This window comes from Dermacentor albipictus, chromosome 1, assembly GCF_038994185.2.
Source record: "Dermacentor albipictus isolate Rhodes 1998 colony chromosome 1, USDA_Dalb.pri_finalv2, whole genome shotgun sequence".
Taxonomy (NCBI): domain Eukaryota; kingdom Metazoa; phylum Arthropoda; class Arachnida; order Ixodida; family Ixodidae; genus Dermacentor; species Dermacentor albipictus.
In genome coordinates this window covers 48,072,571-48,087,876 of record NC_091821.1, presented here as the reverse complement: position 1 = coordinate 48,087,876, position 15,306 = coordinate 48,072,571, and the positions used below count along the sequence as shown (strand labels likewise).

Genomic DNA, 15,306 nt, shown 5'->3' with positions numbered 1-15,306 from the left:
GATGGAAAGAATGATTCTTGCCCGATTGGAATGGTACCTAGAACGATTCAACATCTATCCGAACGCCATGACAGGCTTCCGTCGAGGTCGCACGTCCATAGACAACGTCATTGACATCGTAACATGGGTCCAAAATCAAAAAAGCCTCAAGCGCCTGTCTGCGGCACTTTTTCTGGATATAAAAGGAGCCTACGATAACGTCGCCCATGAGGCCATACTAAACTCACTTGAGGCTGTTGGAGTTGGTGGCCGAATGTATCAATGGATTCAAGACTATTTGACTGAAAGGCGTTTTTTCTTACAGACCGAAGACGGCCCAACTTCAGACCATTACATCTGCCGTGGTGTGCCACAGGGTGGAGTGTTGAGCCCTATTTTGTTTAACCTCGTCCTGGTAGGACTAGCGGATTACCTACCCCAGACAGTACATGTCTCAATATACGCCGACGACATTTGCATCTGGGCCTCTGCGGTGACTCGCCCTCAGCTAAGAGCCAGGCTTCAGCGGGCGGCAACCATGACGGCTTCTTATCTCCGAGAACAAGGCCTCAGTGTGTCTACTGAAAAGTGCGCATTACTTGGTTTTACGCGGAAACAAATGTCATCGTATCCTGTTACCATCAATGGTCAAGCTGTATTCTATGTTAAGACGCATCGCTTTCTGGGCGTCATCATTGACCGCAACCTCTCGTGGAGCCCTCACTGCGTCTATCTGAAGAAGAAGCTAGTCGCCATTGCTCAGGTCTTCAAATTTCTATGCGGGAAAAACTGGGGTACACCAGTCCATTCTATGTTGCAGCTGTACAGGGTTTTGTTTCTCGGACTCTTACGTTACAGCCTACCAGTGTTGTCAAATGCATGCAAGACGAACTTTCGCGCCTTGGAGAGCATACAAGGTCAAGCCCTACGCACGTGTTTGGGGCTGCCTCGGTGCACGTCAACAGCAGCAACAATTGCCATCGCAGGAGACCATACAATCCAGACACATGTAGCTGTCGACTCTCTCAGAGCGCACATTCGACATCTGTCAAGGATCCCCGACCACCATTTGGCCTCCCTACCAGCCGAGAGACCTCAAGCGACCTTTTGACGAGTGATTAACGATCATCAAGAGTACATACCAGCAAGTTTTACACCGGCGGCGAAGCCTTCCTCCCCCCTGTGGTGCCTGCGACAGCCTCAAGTGAATTTTGATATTCCTGGAATTACAAAAAAGTCCAATCATCCATCGCCGGCTCTGAAGCAACTTACACTCCTATTACTGCACCAGACGTATCATGACCGCATACACATATATACCGATGGTTCAACCTCACCTACCAGCTCAACTGCCGCATTCGTCGTTCCAGCCAAGAACGTTACAGTTAAATTCAAACTGTCGCACACGACTGCATCTACATCGGCAGAACTTGCAGCTCTCCATGCCGCTATGATGTACATCACCGAAGAGCCAACAGAGAAATGGGTCGTATTTTGTGACTCTAAGGCAGCCCTTCACAGCATCAAGTCCGCGTTACGTCACAGAACTTACGAGCAAATGACATCTGAAATCAGGGAACTGCACCACCATGCTCTGGAAAGGGGACACCACATTGTATTTCAGTGGATTCCGGCTCACTGTGGCATCGTCGGCAACAACCTAGCTGACAAGGCTGCCCGGTGTGCCCACGAAGATACAAAGACGCGTCCAACACCTTTGGCGAGGTCGGACGCTGCCAGAGAACTTCGCCTACTTGCGCGCAAGAAGTCCCAAGATCTCTGGACATCAAGTGGCTTCAATTGCAGATTACGTAAACTGGACCCCACGCTACGACTACAACTACCATCTAGCCTTTCCCGCGGCGAAGCAACCTTGTTGTGTCGCTTGTGGTTGGGAGTGGCGTTCACGAACGCATACTCCTACCTTATGGGAATGGCCGAGAGCCCGATGTGCGACTCCTGTGGGTGCGAGGAGTCCATCGAGCACCTATTGTGTACCTGCCCTCGCTACGATGTTCAACGCCTCTCTCTGCGGGCAACTTTACACAGACTAGACTCGAGACCGTTCACCGAGTCAAAGATACTCGGACCGTGGCCACAACCGTCACTGGCTCGAAAAGCGATTCGTGCACTAGTGCGGTACTTGAAGTGCACGGGCTTAAGAGACCGCTTATAGTGTCATTGTGTAAGGTGTCCCTCCCACATGTACTCAATGCTGACTCTCTCCCTTTCTTCCCCTTTCTATTCCCCTTTCCCCCACCCCCAGTGTAGGGTAGCAAACCGGATGCTGTTCTGGTTGACCTCCCTGCCTTCCCTCCCCTTGCTTTCTGTCTCTCTCTCTCCTAATTGTAGGGGTCTTTCCATATTCTTCACTATATCCGATCTTTCTATACTTCTGTATTTTCCGTTAAATTAGACGCATGTTCCTGCAAGCTGCACTCGCTCTACGGACGCCGGCATCTGGCCACGCGTTTGGGCCACCTGGTAGGGTTGTTTTGATGGCTGGCACGTAGCTCGTCAGTGACACCGGCGTCTGCCTGCGTATTATACAGTGCTGCCCTGCTCATACGGCTGCCCAAATAGGCTCCGACGCCGGCTTCGTTGCTGGCTCGTCTTGATTAACATTTGATATCGACCATGCCGTAATCGGCCTTCGCCGACGCCGCATGAGAACCATTGTAGAACTCTCCTTAGTAACATCGCTGTAAAATATTCCTCTCATGTGGGCGGCAGAGTTCTAACGTGAAGATTATTATTATTATTATTATTATTATTATTACATATGAAAACACACATACATACAGAGAGAGGAAAGTAGTAAAGGAACAGGCTGCCACCTACCGCCGAGCGGGGCACAAAGCCTTTAGGAAGGAGGGACGATAAAAAAGGAAGCTGAAGACAAGGAGAAGGAGTGCAAAGAATAAATAAACAGCAAGATGACAGGCCACAATGACCAAAGTAAAGCAAGAACATATGCGCAATAACAGAAAAAACAAAAAAACGCACGTCGCACTAATCGTAGAGGGATGTACAAAGACAAAGTTAGCAAAAAAATATTTCGTCCCTTGCAAACTCGCAAAACGGAAGCCAAGCGACTTTCTTGCAGAAAAGTAAGCAGCGTACAATGAGCCTGGTCGCGTCGAGAAGAACAGCCACTAGGATTCAGGCAATGATCTAGTGTACACTGGAGGCCAAGTAGGCTATAGTTCCCTAGTACCGACGTGCACTGCGAAAGGAAAGCAGGACACTCATACAAGGTGCTCCAGTGGCTCGCAGGAACCGCAAGAAGCACACGACGAACTGCCTACACGTCTTTGTCAGTATCATCTATTAGACACCAGGAAACAACCCTTAACTTGAGCAATAGAGCCCCAGCACAGCGAGGCAAGTCTCGACCATGAACACGGGCAAGAAAGAATCCGTTTGTAACACGCTTGTCTAGTTGCTGCTTGATTAAGCACCCTCGCGTCAACAGACGCACATCCTCAAGCCTATACAAAATTACCGGACAGTCACATTCGTTGTGAGCACATGAGAAAGGCAGCCGAACGGCCTCTTCGTTTCCAGCGATACTTACGTTCGAAGGTATCCACTGGCCGACGAGGAATACTCCACGAGACGTAATTCTGCTGGCCAGTGGGACTTTCGCCGCATAATCCTAGCCATTCCATTGCTTGGACGCAGGGACCACATTATCGATCCCTCCTGGACTTTATTAGATCCGCAAATCTTTTTTTATTCATTTAATCATCTTTATTCGCCCGCATCCCATACCCCTGTATGCCCTGAGATATGCCCTGTATGCCCTCGCATTAAAAAAAAAATCTGCTGGCAGACTCAATGATGCTACGCATAACTGAGTTGTCAGAGTCACTGCTCTGTAATATGCTGAAGGCAGCGCGGGAGTCCGTAAGAATGAGAACCTTCGATGTCCTTAACTCTTCTTGCATCTACTTCAGAGTAGCATCAATCGCTGCCATCCCTGCAGTTGTTGATGATGCTGGATGCGGTATGCGAAACACCCGTCGGACGTCAGTTGTAGGGCAGAAAAAAGCTGCAGAGGTGCCCTGGTCATCGCCGTATACAGATGCGTTCGTAAATAATTTAACATAATCTCTAAATCTTCCGAATAAGTGTGACTGAGCCAATTACATCAGCGCCGGAACCGGCAGTGAAGAATTTTCGTGCATATCTGGAATCGCAAGATAAATGGGGAATGGACATTTGCTGAAATCTCCCAAAAGGGTAACTAAAGTAGCACCTTCAGAACTACCTACAACGGTTTTAAACATTGCTACCATTTTTCTCCACGCGAGAGAATGGACACTGAATCAGTCGATTAAGAAACGCTTGGTCATCCGATGCGCGGTGCAGACGCTGGATGTGACGTGGAGCTCTGCAGGCTATTTGCAGTGTCAGGGGAAACTTGCAGTGCCAGGGGAAGTCAGGGGGGGATGTGCTTCAGGCAGTAACGGAACCTATGCCTCGCGAGGTAAGCCAAACATGACTCGGAGGGAAACCTGGTGGTCCCGTTCCAGTTGTTCAATCAAACTAGGCGGCACATTCAGGACTGCAACGCATACATACTCCAGATATAGTACAGATAATTGATAGTACAGATAGTACAAATAAGATGCAGCCTGCCTCCACTCCCCCCCCCCCCCCCCCTGGCAGTCAAGGTAGTCGCATATTTGAGGAGGGACCATGTTTTGCGCCGTACAGATTTAACTGCACGGGGCCACGAGAGGTGATCATCAATGATAACACAGAGGTAACGGTGTTGTGGTACCCATCATATTGGTGTCTCGCCAATGTATCGTCGGCTTATGGTTCGACGAGCACGTTGTCAGGGACGGTATGCAATTGCAGCTGACTTGGCAGATGAAATCTGCAATCCATCTTCATCTAAGTACTCTGCAGTCATATTCAGAGCTATCTGCAAGCTTACACGAAGGCTTGGGCCAAGGTGCGAAGTGCTACTTATCCACAAAGTGATGTCATCAGCATAGACAGCTATGGCTATTGGGAAGCCACCTTCCCGAGGCAAACTCCTTGGGAGGCCAGCAAAAACGCAGTTAAAAGAAGAGACGACAAAACGCTGCTTTGCGGGACACTACTCATCACATTGCGAGATTCACTTATCGCTCCTCCAACGCGCACTTTTATTCTGCGCTCTGATAAAAGATTGCGAAGAAACAGAAGCGGATGGCCCGAAATTCCAGTGGTGGCAAGTGCAACAATAAGCTCCTTATGTGGAACAGAGTCGAAGACTTGCTGTATGTCTAAACATAGCATATATGCGGAATGGTTGTTCTCTCGAGCAAATTCAAGCGATGATACAAGGCCTGCAATGCTGTCCAAGGCTGAACGACAGCGACGAAAGCCGCTCATGACATCAGGAAAGAACTTCAGCTCCTGCAGCCTGACATCTAGACGAAACAGTACCATTCGTTCCATCAGCTTGATAACATTTGTAGGACATGAGCTGTTTTGTAGAGTACTCGGTATCAGCGCGGATGATTTGCAATCATCGAGGACCAGGCAGGTTCGCCACACTATGTTATACTGGTCCAGTATACATTCATGAAAATGCTTGTGAATGTCTCGTAAGGCTTGGTAGGCAATAGGATCTTCACCTGGGGCAGTGCGGCGCTTGCAGAGACTGAGCGCTTGGCGCAGCTTCTCGAGAGTGAAGTCCACCTGGCCCATTTGGCAAGCAGGGCCATAGCAAGTAGTTGCCGTTTAGATCATCAGAAAAAAAGTTGCCGTTTGTGTTGTCACTTGACATAGAAGAGACGAAAAAGTCTGCAAATGCTTCTGCAAGAATTTTCCGCGACTGGCCGGTCGCTATGCACAATGCTGCTGTTGGGTGCTTACAGACTTCAGGAGTGCAGCGGGCCTTTATCACGCGCCATACACTTCCAAAACCACCTGCATAATGCAAGGAACTACGGCGAGCTGCCCAGCTCTTGCGACGAAGCTGTTTTGCATGCCGCCGTATGGCTGCATCAAAGCGGTTGTACAGCGTGCAGTCGGTGCTCCTTTTAGGGCACTGTGCTTTCCTGTAAGCGCGGCGTCGACAGGCGCGGAGCTTCAAGAACCTAAGATCGGGGTTTGGTTTTTCTGTGCTCCGCAATCGTCGTATCGTAGCTCACCAACTTGAACAGACTGTAATGTTATGGCGCCTATGAAATCAGCTAAAGAAAGTTGTCCCAGTTTGTCACTGTGTAGCTGGAAGTCTGGCGGCTCGAAGTATGTCATAGCGTCAACCAAATAGGTAGGTGATCTGAGCCTCATTGGTCAGCTTCGCATGACCAGGCCAGGGGGACGCATCTATTGCTGATATCGCAAGGTCGATGGTGGAATGCTATTTTCCTCTGCCCACAAATGTAGGTGATCCGTCATCAAGTGTTTGAAGACTATGTTTGACAATAAGATCGTGAACCTCCACTCCATGACTGTCTTGCGGATGGGAACACCAGCGTGGGTGGGGAGCATTAAAGTATCCACGAAGCACAAATGGTGGACATCAGCGAGAGACTTAGCACTCTATGTGTGGTGTCCGAAGAACGTGTAGGTCGTTTGTATATGCTTGCCACTGTCGTCGTTGCACCCCTCAGGCCTTCAGTAACTGCTGTACACTCGAATTCGGCGCCACAGATGTGGTCTGTATCAATAACTGTTAAATCTAAGTCAGCGCGTATGTATATTGATGCTTTCTAAGTATTGCGTGAATACGGAGCATCCACGCACTGAAAGAAGCCACATGTGAAGACGGTGAAAAAGAAGAAAAGCGAGAAAGGACAAAATTTTCCCATTGACGCCAGATTCAGAGCGAGCCTGCATGCCATTTTGATTGATTGAAGAAATATTTCAATAACGCCTGCCTTATGGTTAGCAATGATTTCAAGATATTCGCTTTTGAGAAGGAGGGGTGTTCCGCAATGAAGAAATTTTCCTTGAATACATCTTGATGGCTTATTAACGTACCCTAAGACCGCATAGTGCTTCACCTTATAGTCTTCTATACACTCAGCCCATCAGCGTGAAGTGCGCAGAGCGAAGTGGTCGAGCCTAGTTCCGGTGCCCGCCGCCAGTCGGCAGTGCCAATCCAAAATAGAGCGCTTGAATTTAAAGTGAACGGAAACATAAGCCGGTCAGCAGTCGAGATAAGCAAGAGACGTTTACAGTATTGGTGAAAAAAAGAATGCTGGGAAGAGATTGATACGACCGGATCCGTTACAGGCATAAGTAGCGGTACGAGGTAGATAGAGAAGTTTTGAGGAAGAGTAACAAGAATAAGGAGATGTATAAAAAAATGCTACGATGAAAAATGGGTATAACATAGCTGATTAACTCAAGCTGGCCAGGGGCGCTATAACGTAAAGCCATTCCAAACTTTTCTATTCCAATTCTGCAGTCAGCCCTCCGCGATTGGTCAAAAACATCTTGCCCCCCCCCCCCCCCTCTCCTGTCTGTCACGCGAAATCACGAAAATCGCAGTAGCTCCCCATCTGATATGGCGTGTACACTTTCATTATGCATGATTGGACTGAACAAAAGAAACATAGCTATTTCTCATTCGGCGCCTTTTCGCTATTAGCCCTCGGCTATTGGTCAAATGTTTTCGGGCTGCACCCACTTCACCTGCCTGTCACGCGACGTCACAAAACCGCGAAAATTCACCGCGTCAAAGGGACGTGTACGCGTTAAAGACGTATCCATATGTCGAACAAAACGGACTTTTTTTTCTGAATAGCCGCAGGCTGCACCGTTCCGAAAGGAATAAAATATGGCTGCAGCCGATCGCTCAGGCACTGGCTACTCGCACATGCCGGAGAGCATGGGTTCATTTGCGTACAATAAAAGTTTCTGCGTGGCCATGTAACGTATTCGAGCACTTTCGGCACGTTTACGACCTCGCTCTGCCAACTTTTTCTTGTTGAGGATCCGTTTTAGCGGCATTCTTAACTTTCCGTTGCACGCCGCCGCGATTTTCGACCTGTCACCGCAAGCTAAGTAAGGGAAAACGGACCAATCGCAGGAGCCGGCACCACGCTCTTCATCCGGTTATCTATTTTCAGTGCGCTGGCTCGTGCCCCATCAAAACCTTCTACACTTGAGCATGCTCCTCGCCTCCTGGAAGCCAATTACCAATGAAATAAAACCACTCAATGCAGGCAATGTAATTCTTCTTGTACGCGACAAATAGTGACCTCCTATATATAAACTAAGAGAGCATTTTATTGGGCTGTTGAGGCAACACTGCAGGTCACCGCCCGATGCTTGCGTAGGCGGTTAGATTGGAATAAAAATATATTAGAATAGTTCTACGTAATAGGGCCCAAGGTGACTACTTATCTACTGCCCAGCTTCTAAGGGGATTCCAATAAATCATCATCCTTATCAGAGCAGACGATGCTATAGCAAGGCCCCCGCTACAGCTGGCCTTTTCCCTGCAAAGCTTCTGTCAATTTGCTCAATATAATCACCAGTAACACCTACACAGGCCCGAACAAGCAGTCTGCCACAGAAATGAAAGTGTGCGTACGAAAATAAATATAAGTTACTGAAATTCTAAAGCAAACTGCGAATCCGTTTAGAGCAATACAACAATTTCACTAGGACAGTCTCTTCTGTACTTTTTCTGAGAAGGGTGCGCCTGTAGTCAAATTCACTGATGAAAGTGCTTTCTTAGATTTATGTAAAGCAGCCGCTGCTTTATACTCGTTTTATAATTTATTGTCATCCGCTGCTTTATGTACAGGCGCCCAAATCTTTAACTGGTGTGCGGGAGCGGCGACTTTTCCGGGCGTCAGCGCCGTATGACGCGGCGAGGCTGGAAACAGCCTAGTAGACGATGGGCCCAGCTGAGCGCGCTTTGTCCGCATGCGCTTAGCCTCAGACTGTTTCCAGCCTCGCCCCGTCAAACGGCGCTAACGCACGGAAAAGTCGCCGCTCCCGCACACCAGTTAAAGATTTGGGCGCCTGTACACCTGGAAGTCTCAGACTTCCAGATGTACAGACGCTAGCTTTGTGCCTCTTCCGCACGCCGGCAACGCCTCGCATGGATGGATGGACGGATGTTATGAGTGTCCCCTTTGGAACGGGGCTTTGGGTTGCGCCACCAAGCTCTTGTTATTATGCTGCCTAATGTCCTACCTAGGTTTAAAAGGAAAAAAGAAAGAAAAAGAAGAAAGAAAGCTATGAACTCAGACAACCAAATTTTCTGATACCCTATAGCGAACTTTGGTTTCGTACGTCTGCGTTTTTTGTCGTTTCCCTACTTTTTTTCCACCAATCTTCCAATCGCCTTTTACTAATCTCTATTGCGGGCATGTTTACTTTTCCACTGCTCTCGCTGAACCCAAGGGCTTCAAGGAGGCTAGTGGTGCCTAAATCGATAGCTGGACAGACGTCTTCGCATTCTAAAAAACAAACAAAAAAAACATGCTCCATCGTTTTCATAGCTTTACCGCAGCAAGCACATGCTTCTTCTTCATTCTTATATCTCGCTTTATAGGTGCGTGTTCTAAGGCATCCCGATCTCGCTTCGAAAAGTAATGAGCTTCCCTTTGAGTTATCATAAATTGTTTCTTTCCTGATTTCGTGTTTCCTCTTAAGTAGTTACTCATGGCAGCTTTCTTTTCCATTGCCGCCACGCATGAGATCTCAGGGCCGGTATTTTGTAGCGATGCCTTTTCCGATTCTATGCCTTTTCAGGCTTTTCGCGCTTGGCCACTGGTCAGAGCGACGGTCTGCCCACATTATCAACGCGATCAGACGGCCGTGTATGGTGGATGATAAGAAAAGCATAGAATAAGGCATAAGGCATCGCTACAAAATAGCGGCCCAGATGCTTCGATAGCGCCCCTAGCGATGGGCGCTGTCATTCCAGAATGTACGAAAAGCAGGGAAGGGATTGATATCACCGGATCCACTAAAGGCATAGGTAACTGTAGAGGGTTGATGTAGAAGTTTTAAGGAAGAATGAAATGATTACACAGGTGTAGGCGAAATGCTAGAATGATAAGCGTCTACTAAAGCATACCTGATTAATTGAAGTAGGCTAGGTGACTATTTGTCACCGTTTTGTTTCAAGGTAGATGCCAATAAATCATCATCACTATTATTATGATCATTATCTAGGGAAATACGAGGAGGCCAGGCTAGGACATTGAACGGCGCTACTGGAGCGATGACGCGGGCACGGAAAAATATAGGAGGCTATATCTTCACTCATTTTGCTTGTATCTCTGCTACATAGGCCTTGACAGCGGCGTAGGCCGCTTCAGACTTTGTGCTCTGGTTTGGGTCTGCCTACTCATACTTCTAAATTTTTTTAGCTCTTTTCTCCTTCTCCCCGTGCAGGATAGCAAATGTGGCCATTTCCTAGTCAACCTCGATGTCGTCTCCCTCCTTATCCGCGCTCTCTATCTCTCTTTTGCACACTTACATTCCATATAGAAGGTATTATTTTTTGTGATTGTTTTTTTAGAGTGTTCGAATGCCATGGTATATCGGCGTCGCTAGTGATGTTAACTGTCGGTACATATTCGTCAGTAGGGCTGATCAATTTGTTTTTTGAACGCCACTGAGATACACGCGATGGTTTCTAGAAAAGTAGTTGGAATGAAATTTCCGAAATAGCTTAAATATTTTGTCGCTAATATTCGAGAAATAACGCTTTCAGTGATCTAGAATCAACACTATTGAGGGCGAGAGGACAAATATGGCTAAAGAAGTGGTCAGACTCAACAAGAGCATTTTGTTATCTCTGGTTATGTTGGTGTATTTAGTTAGGTCAGCATGCACAAAATAAAGTCAGATCAAGGATGTTATATTTTTAATTTAATGTTGAAATCGTATGTGCAACGTTACAGAACAGCGCCGAGCAGCGGTAGTCTTTGAGAATGTGAGAATTTTCACTCGAAATATCCCGCCTGCAAATAGTCTGCACTGATACGATATCGACCGGGGGAGGTGGGTCTTCACCCCAAGAATCAGAAAATGACAACGAAGCTGGGCATCGTGATGATGAAAAAAAGTAGAAAAGGTTGTATTCACTTCATTAGTACATGGTTGTGACTCTCCTCCGAGCGTCGAACGGTTCTGATTAACACGGGGGCCAGGAAGGCCTTAAATAACCCGTTGCGGTCTTGTGGTCGTCGACGTCGACGTCTTCTTCGGGAGCCCGTGGAAGTATTAGTGCTTTTGTCAGGCTCTGCCGTCGAGCTCCTGACCTTCGGATTTTCTTCCCTTCGTCCTTCCCTTTGTGTCAGCTTCTGTCGTCGACGACCTCCGGCCCTTCGGTTTGTCTTTTCTTCGTCGATCCCTTTGTGTCAGCTCGGAGAAAAAAAGGGGTGACGCTGTTTCGAAGAGGGCAATTATGTCGACTTGGGGAAGCCCGCGTGAACGCTTCTCACACTTGACAGGTGAATCATAACAGCACGCAGAAAGGACGGATAAAAATTCCTTCGAACCAACGTTTCTAATTAGTGGCTTCGTGAATCCACCTGTATGCCATAACCCGGTAATGGTGTCCATACACAGGGCCGAATAAGTAGGTTTTATGTTGTGGATTTCTTGATGACAAGTTGCCAGAACTGGAATAAGTTTATTCGAAATTACTCATGCTAGTTACCATCGTCACGTGCTATGAACAGTGAGCAGTGGCCAAAGCACTGCTAACCAGCAATACCTATGCTATTGTTCTTATGGTGCTTATAATTGAACCACTTTGAAGAGGGTTTATAAATGCGTTTAACGACATTACATTAACGTTTTGCCTTAACTATTGGCTTTTAAACTGTCAAAATGTCAACAATGCACCAACTATACCAAGCTGCATAACACGTCGTGGTTGTGAGTAACATGCCTCGATTAGGAAACCGAAATGGATCATTTCAATTAAAATGCATTTCGAAGTGTCAGTGGCACGCTTAGATAATGGCTGACTGAAAAACAAAACACAATTAGAAGCATGGCCACCACGATGGTCCTTGGCAAACTGCCCCCAACGGCTGTAGAGCATCTGTCAAAGGGCTATCAGTCTTGCTCCGTAGCAGAGGGTGCTGATACTTTCTTACGATGAAAGAAACGCTTGCTATTCGAGATCTTTGGTATGGTTATTTATTGTTTAGCGATTCTTATTACTGTGATAAGGAAGATTATGTCCTCGACAACAACGGATCTTTTCAATTGTATGCGCGATATCATTTTTATGGGATGAGCCTCTGCTGCCGTTTTACGCTGGCTTGTCGAAGCCGCATAATCTTAAAATGTTTCGCTGCAAGCATTCAAACTCGTCAGGTGGGACGGAGACAAAAAAAACCAAAAAAACAGACCAAGTTGCTTTGAGCATTATGTGAACATAAAGCTTTTTTCCCTATCTGCCTCTCTCCCTAAGATACCGATCGATGCAGGTCTGCATGCGATTGTTTGGTAGGTTGTCCTAGGGTTGAATTAAAGCGCAGCAAAGCGTGCATCACCTTCGTTCGATTACATGATTTGGAATAAGAGGGCGGGAAAGAAGCTGCCTGAGGAAGATATGAAAAAGTGAAGGTCGCGTAATAGCGAGAAAAATGTCTGGTTAATATTCGTGACATTAAAGATGAGAGAAACAGGAAGATAAGATGTGCACTGCAGTACTACAGACAAAGTAACCTGGATTCTCATTCAGTACGTCAGCGACACCTCCTTTATTACTTCAATATACTTTTGGAGCAGCCACTGTAACCCGAGCCAGACGCTGCTCTCCAGTGAACGAATAAATAAATAAAAAATTCGGCAGTTTTGAGTTCAAGAACCACGATCTAATTACGAGACACGAAACAATGGGGCCCTCAGGATTTTCATTTTGGACACCTGTGTTTCCTTAATGTGCGCCTGAATTTAAGTACTCGAGCTCTCTTGCATTTCGCCACCATTGAAACGCGGCTGTCACTGCCGGGATTGAATTCGCGACCTAGAGGTCATCAGCGCAACGTCCTATCCACTGAGCTACCGAGGCGGGTCTCTAATGAACGAGACTCGAAGCTTGAAGTATTGCGCGTATCTGACAAGTGCACGAAATACATCGGCCCCTGGAAGTGTCCACAAACAAAGTGAGCGAAACGCTGTGCGCCGCAATGAAGAGCGCCATGCAGCGTAGTACCCAGTGAGGTGAATTCAAATTCTTCCAGTGTGGCACAGTGGGTGCTAGATTTAAAATTTCGGGTGCTGCAGTGAAAAATATTCTTCGTTAAAGGGCAATACTTACACCGTCGTAGACATCGTCGTGGAGCCGGCGCACGATCTTCTCGAAGAAAGGGAGCCGTCGCGGCTGCAGGTACAGCGTGCAATACTGGCCCGAGAAGTGGACGCCACCGTCGGCATCGCGTGCCGCCGTGGACAGGCACTGGTCGTAGGTGCCTAAGTCGTTGAACGTGCCCGAGATGAGGCCACCAGGTGGACGGGAATTGGCGTCCAGCACTGCATAAAAACGCAGCGGCGAAGGTTACCGACACGCTTTTCGACTCAGTGACAGTATCTGCGCGACCAGCCGCGGCAGGAGTCTACGTGTGAGAAATTCCTATCAAGTTTAAGCAGCTTCACCAAACAGTGCAGCAAAAGGAGCAGGTCAAAAGAATCGACAAGATTTTTTACATTAAGTTTAGAGTGAAGCAAACGATAAACACTCAAAATAATTATGGTGGACAGGAATGTGAAGTTCTTCAGCCGAGGCACTCATATAAATGGGAGTATTTAAGTTTGTAGCAACTTTATGCTCGACAAGGGGGATGATGCGCGCATGTTGGTGCATCTTTGTGCTGCTACATCGTGTATCTAGGTAAGTGATGGCTCATTTTACGTATGAAACTGAAACTGATTGTGAGAAAAATCACGCCCTCTAATGACCGAATGAGTGTCTCAGATATCATAGCTAATGGCAAGCAGTCTAAAATCGTACCATTCGACATAGCTTGATAGAGTTTTCTTCGACTCCGTTGCTTTGGTTTGAGCAGCTGGGGCGACATTTGTTGAATCACTGCGACGAAGCGCTCAAGTGTGCATGTCAGTATCTTGTGTATTTTTCTATCAAGATATTTGTGCAGCGTCCCAAACTATGGTCAAAACGACCCCCTACAAAAACTAGTTTCGAATGGTTAGACTCGTCCTTCATGGTAGCTTTTTCTCCCTTCCTCAGATATAGCTAGCCAGTATGTTACGAGCTGAATTTTAGCTCTGTCTAGAAACTTCATTTTACGCCACACTTCTATGTCACGCACGCGCTGGACAGAGAAGTCTGTTTCGCGGTCCCACGTGCATAATCAGGCAAATTAACCTAATAATTTGACATCAGTTATTTAGGTCTACATGGCCATATCCAAAAGTAGAAACGCAGAACAAGACTTTTATTATAATTTGCTTCAACTTTCCTGTATAAGCATGTGCCGCAAAGTTGGTAAATAAGAAATTAATTAATGCAATTAGTTGATTTAGTAAACGTATTGCCTTCGTTCCTCTTGCAAATGATGTCCAGCTGGGCAGATAATTAATCTGTAGTGAGATAATTCAAGTAACTTTTGCAAGCTTTTTTAAAACGTTATAAACAAGACACACACACACACACACACACACACACACACACACACACACACACACACACACACACACACACACACACACACACACACACACACACACACACACACGCACACACACACACACACACACACACGCACGCACGCACGCACGCCCGCACACACGCACACACACACGCACGCACGCACACACGCACGCACGCACACATACGCGCACGCTCACTATGATGACAATGCTAAAAAGACATAATGGATCTTTTTTTCAGGGAACCACCTGGGAACTAGCTGTATTCATCACTTAGCCAGGGCTGCCTAAGGGATAGGACAGCCGAGTGATTAGGAACTTGTGAATGTTGCAGCAGTAAAATGGGTTGCTTATTGTTGTAGTTTTGCGATAAAGCCATACTGCGCATTTCCGTTGCTTGTATAACGAACAATAACAGAGTTCATTCAATAGCCAGATATTTTATGTGCGCACTAAAAAAGACCGACTGAAATTTGAATACTCGTAGAGTTTAAGAACAACTATACGGGTGTCATGTATAGGTTTGTTACCTCAGGGCCACTTTGGCTCGGAAAATATCTACCGCACTAAACAAACACTCAATCTTCCATCACCCATAAACTTTGAAACCTGTGCTCGCTTCGGAACATTTGCACTCTTTCCATGTTTATAGTTATAGTGCCAGTCGAGAGACTCAACGTGAACCATTAGTCTGAGGCATATATGCATCAAAGGTCA

At 46.9% G+C, this 15,306-nt stretch overlaps 1 protein-coding gene across 1 annotated transcript in view; it reads right to left on the bottom strand.

Annotated features, from left to right (window-relative positions):
- Positions 1-15,306, bottom strand: part of LOC135906704 (nose resistant to fluoxetine protein 6-like) — an 83,659-nt gene that overhangs the window by 45,484 nt on the left and 22,869 nt on the right. Inside the window, exon 2 of the mRNA XM_070533010.1 lies at positions 13,241-13,452. Coding sequence (XP_070389111.1) covers positions 13,241-13,452 — 212 coding nt within the window. The remainder of the gene's footprint in view (positions 1-13,240; positions 13,453-15,306) is intronic.